Source organism: Nematolebias whitei, chromosome 8 (genome assembly GCF_014905685.2).
Source record: "Nematolebias whitei isolate Nwh7 chromosome 8, NemWhi1, whole genome shotgun sequence".
Taxonomy (NCBI): domain Eukaryota; kingdom Metazoa; phylum Chordata; class Actinopteri; order Cyprinodontiformes; family Rivulidae; genus Nematolebias; species Nematolebias whitei.
The window spans coordinates 18,542,444-18,565,783 of record NC_056505.1 but is presented as its reverse complement, the minus strand read 5'-3'; the positions used below and the strand labels follow the sequence as shown (position 1 = coordinate 18,565,783).

General features: G+C 37.7%; 1 protein-coding gene across 1 annotated transcript in view; it reads left to right on the top strand.

Annotated features, from left to right (window-relative positions):
• LOC119413062 (netrin receptor UNC5C) overlaps nt 1–22,238 on the top strand; it is a 190,030-nt gene extending 167,792 nt beyond the window's left edge. The window contains exons 5-7 of the mRNA XM_037680074.1: nt 17,330–17,510; nt 21,714–21,881; nt 22,003–22,238. Coding sequence (XP_037536002.1) covers nt 17,330–17,510; nt 21,714–21,881; nt 22,003–22,238 — 585 coding nt within the window. The remainder of the gene's footprint in view (nt 1–17,329; nt 17,511–21,713; nt 21,882–22,002) is intronic.
• Nucleotides 22,239–23,340: the final 1,102 nt, after the last annotated feature.

Below are 23,340 nucleotides of genomic sequence, written 5' to 3'. Positions count from 1 at the left end.
TGCCGTGGAGTTAAAAGGAATTTACCGAGAACATCTCCATTTTTGTTGAGCTCCTATGTTTATTGCATGGTTTACTTCCCTTGATCAATACTGGAACACTGATTTATATAAAAGAAAACGTTAAGGTTCAACTAATGCTCAGCTGGTTCCAGATACATTGACTGCAGGTTATTTTCTTGTGACTCAGAGACTTAAACAGTACCGAAAATATTGTATTTGCGTTCAAATATGTTAATTCGTGTGTAGATGTTTTTATAAAACCAAAATTATTTGTAATGATGTAAAGAATATCAAAAATATCTCAGTCTAAATGTGATTTTAAAAGGTTTAATGAAGTAGGTTGACATGTTTTCAATCTTTATGTCCATTTTTTTGGTGTTAAAAAGGCCTATATTTTATAAGATATACTCAGAAATAAATAGATTTTAGGAGAAAGAAAGAGGGAACAAATGGATGGTGTCTAATATTTTCAGCTGACCAGGCTAATATAGCAAAGCTGATTTTGTTATTGGGTGGTTTTAATAACACTGGAGAGTTGGAGAGTCAATTAAAAGGGATTAGCATGCCCCCGAGCAGCTTCGAGCCTCTTCATGTTTAATGATTATAGAGTGTCATCAGCACTCCTACATTTTACTGGGAATCATCTTTGACATACACAAACACTGAGTATGAGCGTGCGCATGAGCCTCTGTCTGTGTTAGACCTGTGATGGACAGGTGATTTGTCCAAAGTGTAGCCTGCCTTCAGCCCAGCAGTGCCTGCTGGAATACTGTCTGGCCCCAGATGATCCAAAACTAAAGGAGAGGGAGTGGTCAGTGGTTGGCAATTTGGAAATATTGCAGTACGCTAAAATTTTACACTGGTGTACCATCTCTGGGTTTTGTAGCAGTTTGGAAATAATCTCTCAGCTCTCTTTTGTAGAGGGTTCAATGACTCTTCATGCAAGGGGCTCATTGCACATCTTGTCTATATGCAACCAAAAGTTCTATTGTATCAGTCCACAGATCTCAAACCTAGCATGTATCAACTCCGGTCCGCACCAAAAAAACTTTTTTTTTTCTTTTTTTTAATTAAGCTTTTACTGCTTTTGTAAGCAAATAATTAGACATGATATTTTAAAAATGTATTTCAAAGAAAGGAAGACATAAGGTTTCTTGTTTATTAACAAGTCACCAAATTATCCTGATGCATGCTCCATAATCCAGGTAGAAAAATCTAAAAAAGTAAATCTGGTCCTCTGGACATTCAACAAAACAAAACAAAACAATCCATGAAAAAAGAAGTCACCAAACTGATAATAAAATACAAAACAAATTGCCTAAAAATCAACTCTAAAGATAGATTTTTAGAGTAAAATTATTTGGAAAAATATACTGTAGAACAAGGCTATTTTAATTGAAGGCGCTGCTGGCTTCAGCTTTTGTAGCTTCAGGTGCTGCAACTTCTTCCACCGCAGATAAGAGCAGGGTGCGGAGCGGGATGCGCTTGGCCGATGATCCGGTGATCCATCCAGCCAGTCAGCGGACGCTTCGGCTGATGATCCGGTTTTCAATTTGAAACTTAATGGGACGTTTTAAAATGTTTATTTTACCTCTTTCAACCGGCCAGTCAGACCTGAGCGTGGACGTGGCACACATCAGCAGGTTTCACTGTGCTGGCTTGGTAGAGTGAGTTCTCCTGCTTTTAGCTTTTGTTCAGTACTTTTTAGCTCCATTATGTCGTGGCTTGTGATAAGAGCAAAGTGCGGTGGGGCCCCATGCGCAATTGTTGTGCAATGCGCCAGCGCTACTCTCTCTTTTCACTGTCTGATTAACTTCTGCTATCCTCGTCCTCAACATATAAACTTACTGCCTCCTCCTCTACAAGTAGATTAACACAATTTGATATTGTGCATTCTTATTTAGGTTTCTTTGTGCTGTATGATTCGTAAAACCGTATCAAAAGCCCAAGACTGACCTGGCCCACCCATCAAACACATAATTTTGTCCCGACCTGGCCCAAATTTCTTTTTGGGTCGGGCATTGGCTTGGGTCAGAAATTGCAACTCTACCTGTGTGTGTGTGGGTGTGTGTGTGTGTGTGTGGGAGGGGGGTGTCTCAATTTGCCTTTCCAGTAATTCCACAAAAAGTTTATTTTTAAAGTCTTTTAAAGCCAATAATTATGTTTCACCGGGATTTTTTAAATAACTGTATTCAAGCAAAGATCTTAACAACCTTACTGTGGTCTTGTAAAAATTATGCAAGAAGTCACCTGAGATGCCCTATGTTATATATTTTTCTTTTCTTGTCATTTGTTGCAGCAACATGTGCTTTTAAAATTCTATGTGAACGGAAGGGCTTGGTGGGTAAAGAAAAACACATCAATACCCTCAAAATAGAAGAAACATAAATACAGGGAACAGTGACACACTCTTTCACCGTTGTGACCCATAACAGGGTCATATAATTTAACAACTTGTCAGTCATTTCAACAAATGTTCACTGCAAACAGAAAAGTCAGTTATAAGTGACATGTTGTCTTTGAAGGCTTACGTAACTCCAAAAGAATTGTATAACTCCTTTTTAAATGTGGCTTTTTTTATTTGATATTCATTCATTATTATTGTTAACATGAAATATTTTATTTTTGTACTTGCTTGGATCGTGAGCACGTGAATCAGCTCAGAAATATAAAAAAACGCATACCGTGTGAATAAAAGCACAAATAAACTAGTTTTAAGTTTCTTGTGCCTTAAAGATCTGATTTTTAAAATGTCTGTCTAGTTTGACAGTTAAAAGGAAAACGAGGCTCCTGTCTGATACATGCGTGTGCTGCAGAAATTTCTTCAGACAAATATTGCCTCGTGACATTCAGGCTGCGCAGATTAGACAAGAACAAAAAGTACAGCATGCAAAATTAAAACTGAGGTGAAAACAAGTTTAATCTTTTAATTTCCGAACTTTCAATCCCTGTATCATGAGTTGAAAGTGTTTCCCTTTTGAATCTCTCCCTGTTGACATTAGAGGTGTTGATTCTAAATCCAGCTGTTAGTGGGCCAGCATCTGTTTGGGGAAATGTTCCCTCGACGTGTCGGAGCCGTCGAGTGGATTTGGATGTTTTTCATCTTGCCTCTTCCTGATTTGAGCCCAGGGTTTTATTTCAACTTTCCATCCCACTAACATCCCAAATCGCCGTCGCTGCTCCCCAACAACCAACTCTGAGTGGTTTTTCTGTTACTCAGCCTGCATGTTTATTTATTTATTTATTTGCTTCTTGCTTATAATTTTTCCATGTACTATGATCAAAGCGTAGTTCTCATGCTCAGTAAGCAATGACTTGTGTTTTATTCAAATAATCATGTACCAAGCTACACTTCTTATTTTTTAATGAACTATTGAAGTCTTCATTTCATTACTTTAAATAAAACTTCTTGGGTATAATGAACACTTGAGTAGCAAACAATGTTTTATTTATAATTACTTGTACATGTTATAGAGCATATGCCCATTAATTACTTATACCCACATTGGCAATTAATTAGGCCGTTGGACGAGGGAATGAAGTGCATCAGATTCTGCTGTTAAATATACAATACAAAAAGTATTTTTTTAAATAAATTAGCTAATAGTATAAAAAAGGAAAGAATGTTTCAACTAATCTGTACAAAGCACAAGTGATATATTTTTATTAAATAGCTTGTGAAGGTACAAAGTATAACGAGGCCTGTATGTCGATGAAGAATGATTGGATGGATGGATGGATGGATGGATGGATGGATGGATGGATGGATGGATGGATGGATGGATGGATGGAAGGATGGATGGATGGATGGATGGATGGATGGAAGGATGGATGGATGGATGGATGGATGGATGGATGGATGGATGTTTTATTGTCCCCAAGAGGAAAATGGACTTGGAAATTGTGCGCTAAACAAAGCTTCTTAAAATTAAATAGAATACAAACAATAAAAGCATGTGAACACCACAATAAAATAAAAAAATAAAAAACACCTATTGCTCAATAAAAACACATATTGCTCAATAAAAACCACATTTTGCACATTCCCACATACATTCCAGCAAGTAAACAAAACAGCAGAGCATCAGTAGCTTGACAAAAGACTATATGGATGCTGCTATTTGTATATGTATTTCTATTTTATGTTTTCCTGTCTGCTGTGCATGTTTGGTTCTTTTGTACAGCACTTTGGTTGGCCTTGTTGCTGTTTTAAGTGCTATATAAATAAATTGGTATGGTATGGTATGGTATATGCCTACTTTATTTAACAATCTGATTGATGTAGGGACAAATTAATTTTTAATTCAAGTGTCATACAGAGTAAAGATGCTTTGCTTTTGTTAACAGAAGCACAAAGCCACAAAAATTTCCATCACATCCGATGGCATTGTGTTTGTGCTTTCTTGTACTTTTTTGTAAAAAGCTGAGTTATAAAATAAATTCGGTTTTATTGCATTTGAGCCACATCAATAAGAACCGGACTTGTGCACGTTCACACCAACACAGAATATCCCTGCTGTAAAACTTGAATTTGCTTGTTTTCACACTAAATTTGTGCCACATATTTCTAGGAGAAGGTTTTGGATCGTCAGTGGTCACACTGCTGCACTCGGACTGGTCAAAGAACTTTGGTTGGTGTAGGAATAAAAGTTTATAACAGGCTGTAAAAACCACACACACACACAATTTGTGGGTACAAGCCAGCTCAAAGTGGAAACAAAAAAATGTACTGAAAATAGTTTTGATACATTCAGCTAAATACTTTGTTGTTTTAGTATGATTTGCTGAGTGATGCTCCTTTTTGTGCTACTGGGTGTTAAAAGAGAATAGTGTTTCAAAATAACTGCTGTACTTTGTATGTGAAGAGAAACTATAAGATGATACTCCTCACTCTCAAGTCATTATAGAGTTTCACCAACAGTTAAAACAAACAAAAAAAATAAAAATAAAACATTGACATATGACCTGCATTGTAAAACAGGCATGTGTGATGTGAAATATTACAAACATTCGATGTCTATTGTGGCATTCAAGTTAGGACGGCATGGTAGCTCAGTTTGTAGAGCTGTTTACTCTCAGCAAGAAGGTCACCGGTTCAAATCCCAGCTGGGAGCCTTTCTAGGTGGAGTTTGCATGTTCTCTCCGTGCATGCATGGGTTTTCTCCAGGTACTCTGGTTTCCTCCCACAGACCAAAAACATGCACGTTAGGCTGATTGGTGACTGGTTGTTTGTCTCATTTGTCTCTATGTGTCCCTGTGATGGACTAGAAACATGTCCAGGGTGTCTCCCGCCTCTCACACAGTGATGGCTGGACATGGGCACCCCCACAACCCAAAAAGGAAGAAGCAGGTAAAAGATAATGGATGGATGGATTCAAGGCAGAAAATTTGCCCATTTATTTTGTTTTTTGTAAAACCTTGTATCTATTTTTTTTTATCTTTATTTTAAAACTTATACTTTGTGACTGTGTAAAAACAACCTTTAAGTCTCCACATCAGTCATGTAAACCACCAGCAGGGCCAGGCCTTTCTAACACATTTGTTCAAATGGTCCTCACTCATTCTTTTGTGGTCTGTTTAAACATCCACATCCAAGTACCTGGTTTTCTTTTTTTTTTACTTTCTGCACATCTTTTTCCCATTAACTCACCAGCCACCTGCACCATGTCTCCAAAGAACAGCCCATCAATCATTTTTTTTTCCCAGTGGTAGTCCCTCGATGTAAGGGCTGGCTCCTCTTCTTGGAGAATTGTGGGGAAAATAGTTATAAGTAGCTAATAAAACTGCAAGACGGTGCATGTTCACACACATACACACACACTGCTTATGTTATGACACAGGAATTGTGGTGTAAGTTATCACCTTTGCTAACTTCCACTGGTCTTTTGTTTCCCCTCCTCTTTCTTCCGTTGCATTCCTCTGATGGTTTTACCTTCCAGACCTTGTTTCCCATGTGGGGGAGCCTAACAGATTACCTCACTGTGTCTTCTCCTAGTTATGCTACTCACTTTCTACCCTTTCAGCACTTTGTCTCTTTTCGCTGCCCTCATCTTTCTGGTTGACATGATATGGAAATTCCAAATAGCTTTGTCTTCCCCCTGCAGTCTTTCCTACTCTCTCATTATCTTTCCTTTTTTTTATTATTCCTTTGCAATCTTTCTCTCACAAGCTCAATTGGCTTCCTCCCTCCTATCCTTTCCTACGTACTCTCCCTATTTGTTGACATTGTCTGCTTAGTTTTAATGGATCACCCACAGGTATCTGCTCCTTGTTTCCTCATCCTTCTGCACCATAATCACTGCCTCTCCAGCTCTCTATCCTTTCCTCTTTCACCGTTGCCGTGGAAATACCTTTTCTTTATCCGAGCCTCTCTTGAGATTGTTCCCCATCCATCTTTTCCTCTCTCCATCTCTCTTTCGGCTCTTGAACGTTGACGTGAGAGGCTGAGTCTAATAGATCACCATGAAGCATCTGCACCTGTGTAAATCTCAGAGGTAACAAAATGTATGTGTGTGTGTATGTGCGTGCACACTCACGTGTACATGTGTGTATTGTAGAGAAGCCAACGCAAGCTTTCTGTTCAGCACATCTGTGACCTCCTTTGGTGCTGAACAACTTCCTTTTTGTCTCCCCCTCTACTTCATTTCACCTGCGGTTTACTCCCCTTTCTCTTTTCATCATTTATAAGCATATGATGCTGAGTGTGAACCATTAACTTTTTGCTTTTCTTAGTTTTCTGGAAAATGAGGTGGTGGGACGGTTTATCTACTCTCTTTTTTTTTTTTTTTTTAAAGCACTGCAAGGACACTGCAAAAATAAGTGCTGAGGTTTTAAAAAGACTCACGAACACAACAGTCGTAGATGAGCAACAAAATACTCATGTATCATATATGCAAGTCATGCATCATTTGGTGTACTGAGGTACAGTAGAGTAGTGGGTTATAAATAGGCTTCTGTATGCCTGTCCCTGTCCAAATACGTGTCCTCTTGTGTCCCAGTTCTGTCTGCGCCGGACACCTTGGAGAGCGCTCTGCTATTTCTTACCTTCTGCTGCACATAGGGGACTATATATAATTATCTTCCCCAGCCAAATCTTATTTCTTAGTGGTGCAAGAGAGCACATATAAAGTTCTAATACTTTATTTGCACAAAACCTTGATGAGGTGCATACATTGATTTTATTTTTGTTCACTAGGTCGTATATTACACATGACCCTTTTCTCGTTTTTTTTTTTTCATTCTTTTTTTGTTTAACTGTGACTTTGAATAGAAAGAAAACCAGATGCACAAAATCATCGTCCCATGCTGCATTTGTTTGTAGCGGTGAGGCAATGTTTTTGTTGAACTTGAATAATGCAACTAGTTTGTAAAACAGTTTAGAAAAATATCACCATATCTGATGTACTTGATTTCTTTGTCAATGCATGCACATTGTGTTTAGACACAAGAAATATATACTTCTAGAAGATTTCTTTTAAGAATTGTTAATCGGATAAATGTACTAAAACATTTTCACCACTAACGCTAACCAACATTAAATTGAAGGGTTTTTTGCTGATGGTGACCCAGTTATGTCACCGTGGTTAATTGGGTCTTTATGTCACTTGCTTGGATTTAATTAATTAAGCTGTCAGAGCTTCTGAAATCCCATGTTGGCATGCACACACGCAGGCATGAACACACACACACAAATACACAAGCCTCTCCTTGTTGCACCACATCTCTACACACACACATCCATGATGACCTGTGTTAACCTGAACAATCTGCCCAGTCTAGCCACTCCTACCATGTACTACATTGCTGTGGTTGTGGTGGCTGGAGAAAATTCCCCATAGGAGCAGCAAGCAGCAGGATTGTCCTAATCACCTCCCAAGCGTAGAGGAGATGCAGGCAGAAACACCAGGACATATGGCCAATTAAAACAGTGATGTGAGATTGGACAGATAAGTTACATCTGTAAAACACACATCATATAGTCAATGTAAAGCATAATTATTTGCAACAAAAGCACAGTTGTTGACATATTTTTAGGTATAAATTATTTGTTATGGCCCTCTTTTTTTCATCTCCCTTCATTTAAACAGCAGTATTTGTTGCTTTCTACAACATTTGTGTTGTAAATTAGGTTTAATTATTAAGCAAGTTGTTGTTTGCTACCCACAAGGAGACTATTAGTTCATTACTCTTCTTAGATATATTTACTTGTTGCATTTAAACATCTTCTAATATTTTTCCTTTCTGGAGAGGAAAGTGCACTTAGAGGAGGAGCATTTTTTTGTGTTTAGACACGGTCGTTTTGTGTGGACCTTTAAGTTAAGAAGACTATCATTGGCACAGAAATGTGACCATTTGTTTGTTAAAATGCTGCCAACTGGAAGCTTTAGTGTACCAATTTTAGCAAGTGAATTAAAGGGAATGAACTCAAACTCACACTTTGTACACTCCAAAGATTTCACTTGTTTCAACTTGCTTTTCCAAATCAATAGTTGCTACTTTTGCAGTTGCAAATTGCAGCATTTAAGTTGTGTTGGTTGAAAATACACATAGAAGCAATTTGTTTACCTTCTGTTTATCAGGTTATTTTTTGACAAACACAGATGTATGAGGGGGAAAAACACTTCAAATGTGTTACTGGAACTAACATAAATACTGTTTTGTGAAATGTATCAAGATTAGCTGTGTATTTTAAGTCTGAGTTAAACCAAAATTGGCTATAGCCACATAGGTTTATGACCATACAGTAGGTTGGCTGATGTGGGCTAGTGTCAATATAGAATTAAAAGTTATGTACTGGTATTTATCTGTATTGCAGCTAAACTAATGAAAATTTAATATTTCTTTAGTTTTATCTTCACTTGAGAGGTGTTAATTCAAATTCAGTTCAATTCAGTTTATTTACGTGCACTCCGCTCATCTATTGGACGACTGTACGAACACATTCTCGCTGTATCTCGGTACAGTGATAATAAAGCTTATTCTGATTCTGATTATGTAAATCACAAGAGAAGTTATCTCAGGGCACTGATCAGAAACATTCATTTACAAAGTATATGTTGGACAGCTATGGCTGAGTGGTTAAAGCAGTCATCCAAGAGTTGGGGGTTCGAATCCACAAGCAATCACATGCCGAAGGGTCCCTGGGCAAGGCACTGAACCCTTCGTAGCCTCCCATGTGTGTGCCATTGGTGTATGAATGTGATAAAGCTCTGATTAGTCTCTTTAGAATGATTTGTTCAGTTATCTCTGTACAGATCTAGTAGAGTGCTGTATGAATGAGTAAATGAGGACACAGATTGTGTTGTAAAATACTTTGAGTATCTTGATAAGATAAAAAGGCGCTATAGAAGTACAGCCCATTTACCATTTATATAAAAAGTCACTAAATAATATTTATTTAAGGAGTCTATTGCTTTGAGTTTTCACTTCATCACAGTCTCCCATCCTAAGCAAGCACAGAGGCGACAGTGGAAAGGACAAACTCGCTCATAAGGAACCAGGCTCAGGACAAGCGGCCATCTGCTTCGACCGGCTGAGTTTGAGAGGACAGGAAGTAGAAAATGAACACAGTGACAGGTCCAGGATGGAGGCTATCAGGTTTTCTTTAGGAGAAAAGACAAAAAGACAGAAATCATGTTAAGAAAGAATAATTACAAATACAAGCTATTAATTTGTATCCAGCAATGTTCAGTCAGATCATCTGGATGGTTTATTTTTTTGCAGAGGCGTTTCGTCCTTCATTCAAAGGAGTTCATGGGTCACATTGTTGACTTTTTACCTGGATTACTGAGCATGCACTTTGATGTTTTGAACCACTTTGGCATGTCTGCCTCAGAGGAGTTGACGTGAGAGTGGGCGGGCCCAAGAAATCATCTTATCACCAGCAAACTTTTTTTTTCCCCCACTATGGGAGCATGCTGCTTGTGGGACTCAGTTTGTTTGTGGCTCCTCGGACTTAAGAAGTCCTTTGGATGAAGGACAAAACGTCTCAACAAAAAAAGTAAACCGTCCAGATGACCTGACTGAACATTGTTGGATTTTTACCTGGATTACTGTGCATGAACTTTAATATTAATTTGTATGTATTTGTAAGTGTTCATTTGATGAAATGAGGTAAATTTGTTCTCCAGTAGTCTAATACTAATGTAAACATTTGACAGTAGAGATTAGAATTATAGATGTGGATTAGAAATCAAATACTTTTCAAATCACTCTGATATTTAAAGGTTTTAGTTTGTTATTAGATTGGAATGATTTAGAATCATTTAGAGACTGAATGGTGAGACTTGGATAGGACAGTATATTCACACAATTAGATGGTTCAGGTTTGGTTTATTTGTCCTGTGCAAAATCAGCACAAGGTCAACAATGCAATGAAATGCTTAAGACGAGAAGAACTGTCTCGACTCGCCAAAAGAACAACCACCACAAGAAATACCAAAGCATGCAGCAAAAATACTAAAACATACTAAAATACTAATAAAATACTAAAACAATGTGCCAAAGTTGAAAAAGAAAAACATTGAGAGTGAGGTTCTTTCAGCAGCATGGTTCTGTTCTGTTAGCGGCATGGTCTTGTTAGCAGCATTGGCAGGTCCGGTCAGCAGCTGCCCTCACAGACCACAGTCTAGAATTGGGTCTGGTAGACAGAGAACAAGGTTTTCTAACTAGATGCTGACTTTGCTTTAAGGCAACAGTTCTAATCATTTAAAATGGTGGGAAATATGAACAATACCAAAAAAGTCCGTGCTCAATAATCCAGGTATACAATCCAACAATTTTCAGACAGGTCATCGGACAGTTTCTCTTTTTTTTCTGAAACGTTTCACCTTCCATCCGGAAAGATTCATCAGTCAAGGAAACACACAACACAAAACTGATTCTTCCCCCAACAGCTTACTCAAAAGTGGAACAAACCAGTTATGTTGGTGCTAAGATGGTGTCTTTGGCACCACCACCCCACCCCCCGTTGCCGGCCCTCTTCCTCATCGACATTGTATATGTGGATTATTGAGCATGAACATTTTTGGTTTTGAACCAGTTTGACATGACTGTTGACGAGGAAGAGGGCCGGCAACAGAGGAGGGGGCGTGCCAAAGACACCATCTTAGCACCAACATAACTGGTTTGTTCCACTTTGGAGTAAGCTGTTGGGGGAAGAATCAGTTTTGTGTTGTGTGTTTCCTTGACTGATGAAGCCTACCGGATGGAAGGTGAAACGTTTCAGGAAAAAAAAAAGAAATTGTCCAGATGACCTGACTGAAAATTGTTGGGTTATGAACAATAACATACATTTTTATCAAAAGTTCTCTGAACAATCTCCATTTGGAGGAAGAGTTTCATATTGGCTAAATTGAATATTTAATGTCTAGTCTGGGTGGGGCCAAGATCAAAATGCTTTGCTGACATATTACAGCATTTCTAGTCTCAAAATATTATTTAAAAATCACACAAATGCTATTTTATAAACTTTACATCAAAGCCAATTTTGCATTACACAGTTACATATATAAAGTTATTTGTCTAGTTTTTGGGCACACATAGCACAAAGTGAAAACTGGTGAAACTAAAGGATTCAGTAATCTAGTTCACTTAAATTATTATGAATCTTTGGGATATGGAGTTGTTTTAAGATGGCAGAAATCCATACTGGTGTCGACTCCACTAGTTGTTAGCTTGTTATTCCAATCAGAATTAAACTCTGTTTCTTCAAACTGGGATCCTTCAAAGAGTTTTATACAACAAAAAAACGACGACTTGTTCATTGCCTTTGTTCAGAAACCCACTGTAAAGTATATGCATATCCTTCTAGTGCTACGCTTTTGGAAAATTTTCATTTTAGTATTTTCGAGTCTTACATTTCTGTAATTGTTTAAAACAACAAAGTATTTTCACAAAGGGCTAATTGGTTTGTCTAATATCAACACACACATGCACACACACTCACACCCAAGCTTCCCCATATTCAAGCTCACTGTTGGATAAAATTTCTATTAGCTTTCCTCGATTGAGTTTGAAGATTGTTGATTAGCCAGTAATGGCCTTTGTTACTGCACTAATGAATAGCTTGATTACTATTCTACTTAGCGACACATCAGGGGTGCAGGCGCTGTGTGTGTGTGGGTGTGTGTTGAATCTGTTGGTATTATCCTAGGATAAACATGCATGGACATTTATGGCCAATTGTCTGGGTTTGTGTCAAGAAAGCTGATGGCAGCGGGAGGGAAAGATAGATGGTCTTCTCTGCCAAGACACATCTCTCATTCTGCCGTTCAGCTCTGCCCCTCATCACATCTGTGGCTCTTCCTCCCAGTGTGATTCCCTCCACCTGCTCTCAGTTTCTACTGTTGCTTAATTACTGTCCAGTCTTTCCCCTACATTACTTGCTTTGGCAGCGGAGGGGGGAGGGTTGGGGGGGTCTCAGTACATGCAATTAGCATATCTCTTGCTCATTGGATGTACTGTTTGGGGATTTTACATTTTTGTGTCTGTGTGTGTGCATATGGGTTTGTGTGTGTGTGGTTGTTTTAGTGCAGGTGAGCATTCAGGCAAAGGTCAGTGTTGGATGATGGAAACAATCACGACAACTGCCAATGCATCTATGGATACAAATCACAAGCAATAATAATGAGTGTGCAACATCTGGTTATGAAGTGTTTGTATGCGTTTCAATCTGAATGAACTGTCAGGAAGTTCATTTGGATCAGACAGTGACAACTGGACACGCGTATGCTTCTCTAAAGGGGGACATGGTATCTGAGAACCAATGCAGTGAAGGGAGACAGCTCGAAAGCATTATGCAGAGCTGCGCATCAAAAGTTTACTGGTTGATGAAATCCTTGTGAGGAGAAAAAATGAGAAATGATACAAAATCTGCAGGTTCTTAATAAAAAAAAACAGGTAAGCAAACTTCAGAGATGTGCACATAACTCTGACCTGGTTGCTTACACTAAACCATCATTGATGTTGTACTTGTAAACTGATGGAGCCTTTTCAAATATACTCTACCATCTTTATTTAGCTGCCTCAGAATAGATCAGGCTTTAGTATTGGACACCTACTTGGACTGATATGATTTCTTAATTGTTTTAATTAGTTGTAACGAAGAAATTAGTCATATCTGTATTTTTAGGTTCAGTTTTAATGAATCATAAAAGGTCATCAACTGGATATCACATATCTAAAATCATTTTTTCTGCAAAGACTAAAAAAGAAAACCTAAAACCTAAATGTATGTGTGCTTGTTTGGTTTAAAATACTAAAACTTCTCTTTAGTACTATTAGAAATATTTCCTGGCACACCACTTAAAGAGGTCAGAAAGCAAACCAGAAAGTATTGTTTTATGATTTTTAAAAAGTGACACAAAATTGTTACCACCTTCTGAAATTGTTTGACATAGTTTAGCAAGCAATAGTTTTTGTCAACATGTTTCACATGGTTAGCTGTTTTTTTTAGACGGTTCCAGCAGATATTATATTTTTAATTGGTATCACCTTAAAAATTATTTTAAAAATCCTCCATTTTAGCCTAAATAATTTACTCTTTGGCAACTCTATCAATCCTAAACCTATTTTCAAATTGAATCAAATACATAGTTGTTTATGAATTAAAGAATAAATATATATCCTTTATTGGAAATGTTTAATATTTTTTTAAATGCTCGTGGTTGCTTTCAACTTTTAGTGTCAAACTTTTTTTTTAAGCATCTTTTATTTTTACTTCAGATGTTCAAAAATCTTTCTGTTTGCAATGAAACGAGTGGACAGAGCTTGTTGGAGCAGAAGGTGGGGTGGTTAGGATTAATAAACATGGAAACACCCACAAATAGGTAGATTAATCACCACGAGAGCTCTTTAACCCACTCATCTGTGGACTTATACAGATCCACATAATATAGCTAATCAAGGAGATAATCCTCAGTGACGAACATGAATATTAACACCAGTTACCTCCCCCACACACACACAAACACAGGCCCTCATGCATGCCCATACTAACGATTTGATTACCATGATGTAATTACAAAATCACATTTGATTGTAATTAGTCTATTTTGTGCTTTGTCACACTCTGATTGTGTGGCTGCTGCCACTGTAATATTAATATCTGGATTCTACCTCGTATCTGCGTTGTTATCAGCTCTTTGTTGTGGCTCTGCAAAGCATGACACGTATTAGCATTTTTTTCATAGATAGTTCTCGCTTGTTTATCTTCCTCCTTGCTTTGTAGTCTTTTGTCTTGTTCTGGCTTTTGCCACATTTATTCAGCATTTTTCTGAGCGACGCTGTGACTGCGCTGCTCTTTCTCTGAGCAGGTATGTCACTAAACGTTGCTGTTCAAAACATTTTCTAGCGCTCGAACGAAAAGCTTGTCTACATGTATTTCATTGTGTTTGTGTCTACTTCTATCTTGCACAGAACTCGGCTAAGGTTTAATTCCTCTCCCAAGCAACGGAGCATATTCTCAGAAAATGTGAAAAACATTAAACCTTCCCAGTGCCTTGATTAGTCCAGAAAGCAACTTTACATGTTTATATTTATCAATATGTAAAAACATCATATATTCAGTGTTAATGCAGTCCAGGTTTGAGGAAAAAAAAAGAATGGTAAATGGACTGTACTTATATTGCACCTTTCTGTCTTATTGAGATACTAAAAGTGCTTTACACTATAATCTGCGCCCTCATTTACCCACTCAGACAGCACTCTACTGGATCTCTACAAAGAATAATCAGTGCTTTATCATACTCATACACTGAAAGGACACATTGGAGGCAATGAGGGGTTCAGTGTCTTACCCAGGGACACTTAGGCCTGTGACTGCTGGTGGAATTGAACCCCCAACTTTCGCATTGGAGGACGACTGCTCTAACCACTCAGCCACAGCCGCCCAGAACAAAATACTAGCCAAGATATTGTTAGTCACTGGGTCAAGTAGAGAGAAAGTATGAAGTGAGTTTGTTATTGATTAGGAAAAGCCTTTGCACTTTCTTAAAAGAAACCATTAGGATTTTTTTTAAAGAAAAAGAGACTTTTGTTGAACCTTGTCTTTTTTATTAATATAAATCCCATTACAGTTGAAACGGAGAGCATGGCTGCTTCCACTGTTTGTTCATAAGAAGTGTGTCGAATGGTGTCCTACTTTGTATAGTTTGTGTGTGTTTGTGTGATAAGACTTCAAGCAACGGTAGCATCTCCTCACCAGCATGTATAATGATATTTCATTTTAACACCACAACAATAGACCTGGATTTTAATGGTGTTTTTGTTGATTTCTTTAGCTTTTTCTTTGACTCTGGGTGTGTGTCCTTGCACTTTTTTGTTCGTGTTTTGTGGCGTGTGCCTAGAGCAAGAGTGGCAGGTGATGAGGGGGCAAGAGTTAAAATAACAAATGTGCACTTTCCCATGAGGTTGACTTGATCCAGTCTGCCACACTTTGCCGTTTACACACACACACACAAACACACACACACCCACACTTCCACCAGCTGTGGCTAATGATGCAGTAGCAATGGTAGGATTGCCACCACATGTGGTCCCTTTGTCTGAAGCCACCAGAGCACACATCAGTCTGACGGGCTACAACCTTCAAGTCGTCAACGACTGCAGCTATTTTCACTGGATCTTCACACAAGAGCTCACAGCCAGCAATAACCCATCAAGGCCTAAAGCTTCTCATGAGTTTACCTACTGGTTCTAATGGGTAACACTGGTAATTTCACATGTAGGCTGTGTCATTTTCACAGCTTGATTCCTGAAGTCAGCGTCTAAAACTTTGTTTTAAAAATCAAGCCACAGGGAAAACAAAAGACAAAAAAATATGGGAAACTTCCCTTGAAAAGTTACTCTTTTAAGTTTTAATATTATATTACAGTTCAAATGATGGTTTATTGTGAAGATAAAGACAATGTATAAGCTCTGCAAATTATTTAACTTTTCCTTTCATAGTTTTCAAAAATCTTTCGTTGCATTTTTTCTTAGACAGAATAACATGGCCAAAGGTGTTTTAAAAATGGGTTTACCATTGTATGTATTGTACATTTTATGTTTTATGTTTGGTTTTTTTAAGTGGGGGTTTAATGTGTCAATCATAAATGCCAGAGTTGTCGTTCGTACCACATGTAACCCTAACCCTAACACTAAATAGAGCACAAACCCAAATCCAGAACCTCAATTGTTTATTTTATTTTTTAATGAAGTCATTGGTGGGCCTGATTGAAGTCACCAATGGGCCGGAAATGGCTTGTGGGCCGCCAGTTGAATACCCCTGCTGTAGTCTAATCACCATCAGCTGAGATCAGTGTTAACACACTATTACAGCAAGGACCTTATCTCTGTCCCCTGTATTGACATCACTTCTTGTTTAACTAAAAACCTAACAAATTCACACTTTCTATGCAGAGCTTTTGCTTTAACTTGTGAAACAGTGCTTGCACGTTTTTGTACACTAAGCATTTGCACTGTTTTTGAATGTTTCTTTTATTTATTTTTCTCCTTGTAAAAGCTTAGCCTAATGGAAACTGAAAGGTCACGCAGCAGCTCACTTCAGAATGAAAATTCTGACCGACACTGAGCTCCATATCCAAAGAGCACTGCCAGACCTTTAAAGATCAGAGAAAGAAGCAGGTGGAATAACTGAGGGGAAAGAATGACTGCCAGGCCGGAGCAGGCAGTAAAGTGAAGAATAATGTTAAATTTCCTCTTTTCTGCATCTGAAATTTCCATTTCCTAATGTTGAGGGAGGAGGAAATTAACCGGCCTGAATTTAAACACAGCTTGGACATTTATGTCCCTGCCATAAAGCTTTGATAGGTTGGATTTATGAGTTTGGACCGACAAATACAGCTCTCAGGAAATGTGATTAGGCCCATAAATAGAACATTTTACTGCTGTTCTACCCTTCACCCAAAGAACCTTGTGAAAGCATATGTTTTGGGCATTTTGCACCTCAGATTTTTGTTTTAAAAAAAAATAAAAAGTCCATTGTTTCCACTATACTCATTTCTTCAGACAGTGAGGACATTTATAGATGCTAAAATTAAGATTAACCCAATGCCTAACCTTTTAATTATTTTACTTTTTGCTCATAAGTGTATTGTTGATGAGCGTCACATTTTCTCACTCATCCAACAGTGTGGATCAGTTCTGAATGCTCAAACTTGATATAATAATTTACCTGAATCGGCAGTATTTATACACATTAACCTGTTTTTATTTGTATTATACCTGAAGGCAACAACACATAAAGTATTTTTTTCCTGGTCTTTTCTCTTTCTGCAAATAAAGCATCGCTCACCTACAGTAAATCTTTCATTTCTCTGTGTCCCAGGTGGAGTGGTTAAAGAATGAGGAGATTATAGACCCTGCAGAGGACAGAAACTTTTACATTACTATTGATCACAACTTGATCATCAAACAGGCGCGTCTGTCTGACACGGCCAACTACACGTGCGTGGCTAAGAACATTGTGGCCAAAAGGCGAAGCACCACAGCCACTGTGATCGTGTATGGTAAGTGTGTATGGAGTTTATTCTTGTCATTATTATAATTTGGATCATCATTTCATGAAAAGTTTTAGTGGAGCACTGTTATATTTTTTTTCTGAACCTGCAATTAACGTCAGTGTTTGAGACGTATCCATTCTCCATCACATGAAACTGGCTGTGCTGCCATGCCGACGTGTTTGTTTTTCTCTCTTTCTGCAGGATTTTAATTTTTTTTTTTATTGGTATTACATTTTCGTTGTACTTCACCCTTAATCTTACCTAATTAACCCCATCACCCATACCCAACAGCCTTCAATTACACATTTAGTTTTAAATTAAAACACAAGGGCTTTTTAAACGTGTTTAAAGCGGAGTGTGAGAAGTCACAGTTCTGTGAGTTATGCAGCATATTGGATGGTACCAGCTGCGAAAAAACAACAACAATGAAAATAACTAATATAATATTGTTCAGAAATTCTCTGTTAAGTTCTAGCATCGTTTATCGTGGGGTTTAGAGACCACGCTCCCACAATAAGTGAAAAATCATGAAGTAGGGATACATAGTAGTCCAAGTTCAAGTGTAAGTAAACTTTATCGTCATTACTATCTCCTGTGGTACATGAAATGGAACAAAATTACATACACAAGTAGTAGTAGTTTATTTTAGTATTTACTGTAGTAGTAGTAAGTATTCTTTCAAGCCTTATTTATTCAGGCCAATGTCAGTGAGCCACGAGGACTCATTTACAAGAGTAGTAGTAGTACAAGTAGTAGTTTAGTAGTGATTTAGTAGTAGTTTAACAGTCCAACTACTATAAATAGCAGTTTGAATTTAGCATTTATATATATTAAGGTTTTATAAACCCTGCACACACACACTTGCAATATTTTAAACAATGTTTCTAAACTCTAAACGCTATTTAAATTGTAGAGAAGAGAAGTTGACCCTTCATGCAGCAGCACGGAGCAGAAATGCACTTCTTGATCAATTACACTGTAACAACTGAACATAAAAGTTCTAAAATAATTAAAAATAACTTTTAACACTTTTATCTTTTGTGATTATGACAATTTGACGATGTGACATACTTTGAATTTTAAGTTGGAAGACAAAAGTCGATGGGTGCAGCTGGACAATAAAGAGTTAATGCTTCACGAAGCTGCTGCAGCAGGAGGAGAAATGTGGGGGTGGCAGAGAGCGGGTGAAGCTTCCCCCTGCACCTGTGGGCTGCACACAGGTGCTAAATCATTTAAAATAATTAATTTTAAATAAATAAACAGTCCATGGCTCGTCAACCGCGAAAAAACCGCGAAAGAGCGAGTCCGTGAAAACTGAACCACAAACTAGCGAGGTACTACTGTATTTCTTTTTACACACAGTTTTCTCTGTGCTATTTTGCTAAAACCTGAAAAGCTGAATGCCCTACCTGCTTTATTTTCCTTTTTTGTTTTACCAATTGCCACTTCGTCATAAGACTATAGGTAAATTGTGAAAAATCCATAGCATATCACACACATGCTGAACCAAGTGTTTCTCTCACGGACTCATTTCACCAGGAGGAGTGTTTCAATCATAATAACTGAGCATGTGAGCCTGTTCGATACAGACAGCAAGAGATGGAGTGGTTTGACACTGATGTATCCTTACAGAAATAGATTGTTCAATCTGGGGTTCAATCTTCTCGGCTCCACACGGGCCTGGGTGACACTGTTTACAAGCTGAAATCTTAGTTGAAAAACAGAAAGGGGGGGAGTGGGGGGAGTGAAGCAGCTACAGGTGGAGGGCAAACAGGTGAGGAGTAGGAAAAGAGGAGAGTGAGTGCAAGAAACTGATGGAAAATCCTGAGGAAAAGTCAGCGTGAAGTGGCTGTGCCTTCATTAATTTGCTGGGTTTCTCCTCCCCCTGGAGTTTAATTTCTAATTTAACTTTGAAAAAGGAGTGGGTGCTATCTGGGGGTGGGGGTGTGGTGGTGGTGGTGGTGGTGGTGGGGGGGTGTCAGAGACAAAGCTGTCAAGATGCTGCTTCAACCAAGTAGGTATCTGTGCAGACCAATACGGAAGGCGTATCTCAAGGGCCACATCTGACTGGACGAAGATATCAGAAAACTTTTTTTTTTTCAAATCTTTATTGAAAGAATACAGAACGGTACAATAAAATGCAGTACAGTATACAGTAATGTAATAACAGCCACCAGGGGGTTGCAAACATTGAGACTCAGAAGACTTATTAAGCAAGTATAACCTGAGTATAACAGCAGACAGATTGTGTTAGCCGGTTCGACATTAGTGGCGTCTCCATAACTTCTCTTTACGCCTCTCTTAACAGAACTTCCGGTTACATTTCAAAATAAGAGCAACATAAATGGGTAGTGGGGAGGGCTACATGTTTGTTAATACCTAGCCTTTTCATTAAAAAACAAAATCCGTTTTGGTTGTTGAATAATGTGAAAATAGTTACAATCGATTCAATTCATAAATAAAGTAACCAAAATAATCATGATACTTCAACTGGCTTTGGGACAAAGGATGTTTCCTTTAACTCCACATTTTCCTCAACCTTTTAGATCAGTCACTGCAGATGATTGTCAGTTCTGTCAGCTTTCTGCAACTGGAGCAGGTATTTCTGTTTACTGGTTAACTTCCTCAGCTGTCAGATTTTAAGGGTCAATCCTACTCCATGTTTCAGCTCCTTTCATAGATCAGATCTCATAGAAGAACTTCTAAAGAGCAAATTTTGTTTTTAACGTTTGTTTTGGGCCGTTATCTCGTTACAGGACTCATGATCTTTAATTGAGACCAGACTTTTTGACAAATGAGAGCAGGTTTCGCTTCAGATTCTTCATATTCCATTGTACCCAGACCACACCCAAGCCAACCTGTGTCAGGTGCAGCCTACAACCAAGAACAAAAGAGAATCTTCTTTTGTTTGACAGCAGATATAACACTGTTTCTTAGAAACCTTGAGTTTTAAAAAAGAGCTGAAGTAACTTACCTAAATAGCCAACAAATACAGTTAGTCAGTGATTGCCCTTTATAAATGCCTATTCTTTAGAAACACCCACTTTCAGTCTGAAGAGAACCCCTTCTTGCTTCAGCCCTCCATACTTTTCTGGAAAGAACGCTCCATCACTCAATCTGACTCACTTTAACATTATATCTAATTTTTCTCCCACTCTGTTTCCTGCACTTAATCTTTTTACTTGAAATACCAAAACAGTAATAAACTAAATGAAGGAAGAGTTATGTCTGAACAAACAAGATGCTGGATGACCTTGCAGAGGTACAAGCAAAGAGAAATAGACAGATATGAAAGGAAAAAAAAATAAATGAAATCCCAATTTTGATTAGCAAAGAGTCAGAGAAGTTTGATTCATTATGTGCCTTAAAACAGTTATGTTTTCACCTTTTATGTTCAAGAGTTCAGCTGAAAGCAATTTGCCAGAAGGTTAATCTTTTTTTGTTCTAGCTTGTGTTTAGTGGATTGTACAAATCCTTGTATTGAGTGTAAACACAGTGGTGAAGGGGGAAAGATGTGTGACAGAAGCTGCAGGGTAATTGTGAAGCTACAAGGAAGTTTGCGAGTATGCGTGGCGTTCAGGTTCAATAAAATCCATCCATTTTCATTAAACTTGAGCAAGTAGAATTTACCTCCACAAAACATGTCAAAATGTGTTTGTATCATCTGTTTTGAAATTTACATTAGTCATGATTGTGTATGGCTGCAGATGTAGTTATTAAATATAAAAGGATTTCTTGTCTAACCAGTTTTTTTAGTGTTAACATTATATAATTATTTGAGCTTGAAAATTGGAATATTATGTTTAGAACAAAGCAGATAATTTGTTTTTAAGACACAACCTATCAGATTTTAGACGTCTTAATGGCATATTTTAATTTACCAAACATGTTTTTGGTCATGGTAAAATATATAGATTGATTGGTCTGTTGGAATGTTTTGATTTATGTTATAACTGGAATTAATTGCATCTGTTTTTTTTATGTACAGTGCCATGAAATTATGTCATCAGATGGGGCTGTTTAAATAAAACAAAACTGAGTAACAGATGTTTGTTAATTTTAAAGATAAGAATATTGTATGAGTAAAATAAATTGTCAGCTTTTTTATCTTGCATGGTCATTTCCATCATTGTAACACCTCCCTGAAGAACACGCTGAGGCTGAAGCCTGATATATTCAGAATGAAATGAGAAATGTGTGTTTCCTCAGTGAACGGCGGCTGGTCGACTTGGACAGAGTGGTCTCCGTGTAACAGTCGCTGTGGACGAGGTTTTCAGAAACGAACCAGGAGCTGCACTAACCCCGCCCCTCTCAATGGAGGACTACCCTGTGATGGACAGGCCATCCAGAAGCTACCCTGTACCACATTGTGCACTGGTAATAGTCTTATTTTATTCTATTGTAGTCCGTTCTATACATCGTATTTCATCTTACATTTCCTGTCTGTTTACTGCATAATTTTCTAAGTTATGACTCACCCCTTTTCCTCTCCCTCCAGTGGACGGTGTGTGGACAGACTGGAGTAAGTGGTCGGCCTGTGGGACAGAGTGCACTCAGTGGAGGAGAAGAGAGTGCAACAACCCAGCTCCTAAAAATGGTGGGAAGGACTGCGAGGGTCTGGTGCTCCAGTCTCAAAACTGCACCGATGGACTCTGTATGCAAAGTAAGAAACAACATCTTTATCTAAATGATAAGTTGTGCATCACACCATATCCAAGAAGAACTTTTTTTTAAGTCTTTGCATCTCAAAATAAATTCATAAAAACGATTTTAGGCTAATGCTGCAGAGTATCGAGCATCAATATGTTTCCCTTATATTGATCGTATGTTTAATATTTAGGAAGTAAACCATAGACAAAAAGTGTCCAGAAGTGTTAGCAAAATGTTTTTCTCAAGTTCTGTGAATTTTGGGTCATGATCTCTGTGGATTGAGTGTGAATCATAGAAACACCATCAGATCCCATCATTTGACATCTAGAAGATTTGCAAGTAAGGTAAATAACTTTTGGTACCACTTTACAATAACGCTCCCCTTATAGATGCTAATAAATAGTTTATAGATACGTTATTAATTCCTCTATAAACACTTTATAAATCATTAATAATTGTTTATTATGCATTAATTAAAGGTGACAGAGACAAAACAGACCAGTTTGTTGCCAAATAGTGAGCTAAATCTGTTCACCTATATATTTCATCTAGAGTCGTTATATTAAACATTTCAGACTAAGTTACTACCTTGTAAGTACAATAAACATTTGTAAACCTATTTGTTTAAAGATATAATATTAGTTGTAGATACTTATAATGCAGTTATAAAGTACAATATTATATGCAAAAAAATGGTTTACAAATGCTTATTGTGGTTACAAATTAGTAACTTAGTCTGAAATGTTTAACATAATAACTCTAGATGAAATATCTAGGTGGCAGATTTGGCTCACTATTTGACAAGAACTTTGTCTTTTTGTCACCTGTAATAAATGCTTAATAAGCAGTTATTAATGATTTATAAAGTGTTTATAGAGGAATTAATAATTTATCTATAAACCATTTATTAGCCATCTATAAAGGAAGCCTTAATGCAAAGTGATACCGACCTTTTGTATGTTTGTGCAGATTTTGCTGGGATCTTTGCTGTCCTGCATTTTATTTATTTATTTTTTTTAGATAGGGGTGGTTGTTTCATTTAGGTGGATGGTATATGTCAAAAGGGACTTTAATGTGGTGTGTGTGTGTTTTGAAGCAGATGGTTTTGTGACGAGATGAGCAGCGTTGGTCATTTCACCCGTCAGTGGTCATAATGATGTCGATTACTGCCTTATCAGAAATCCAG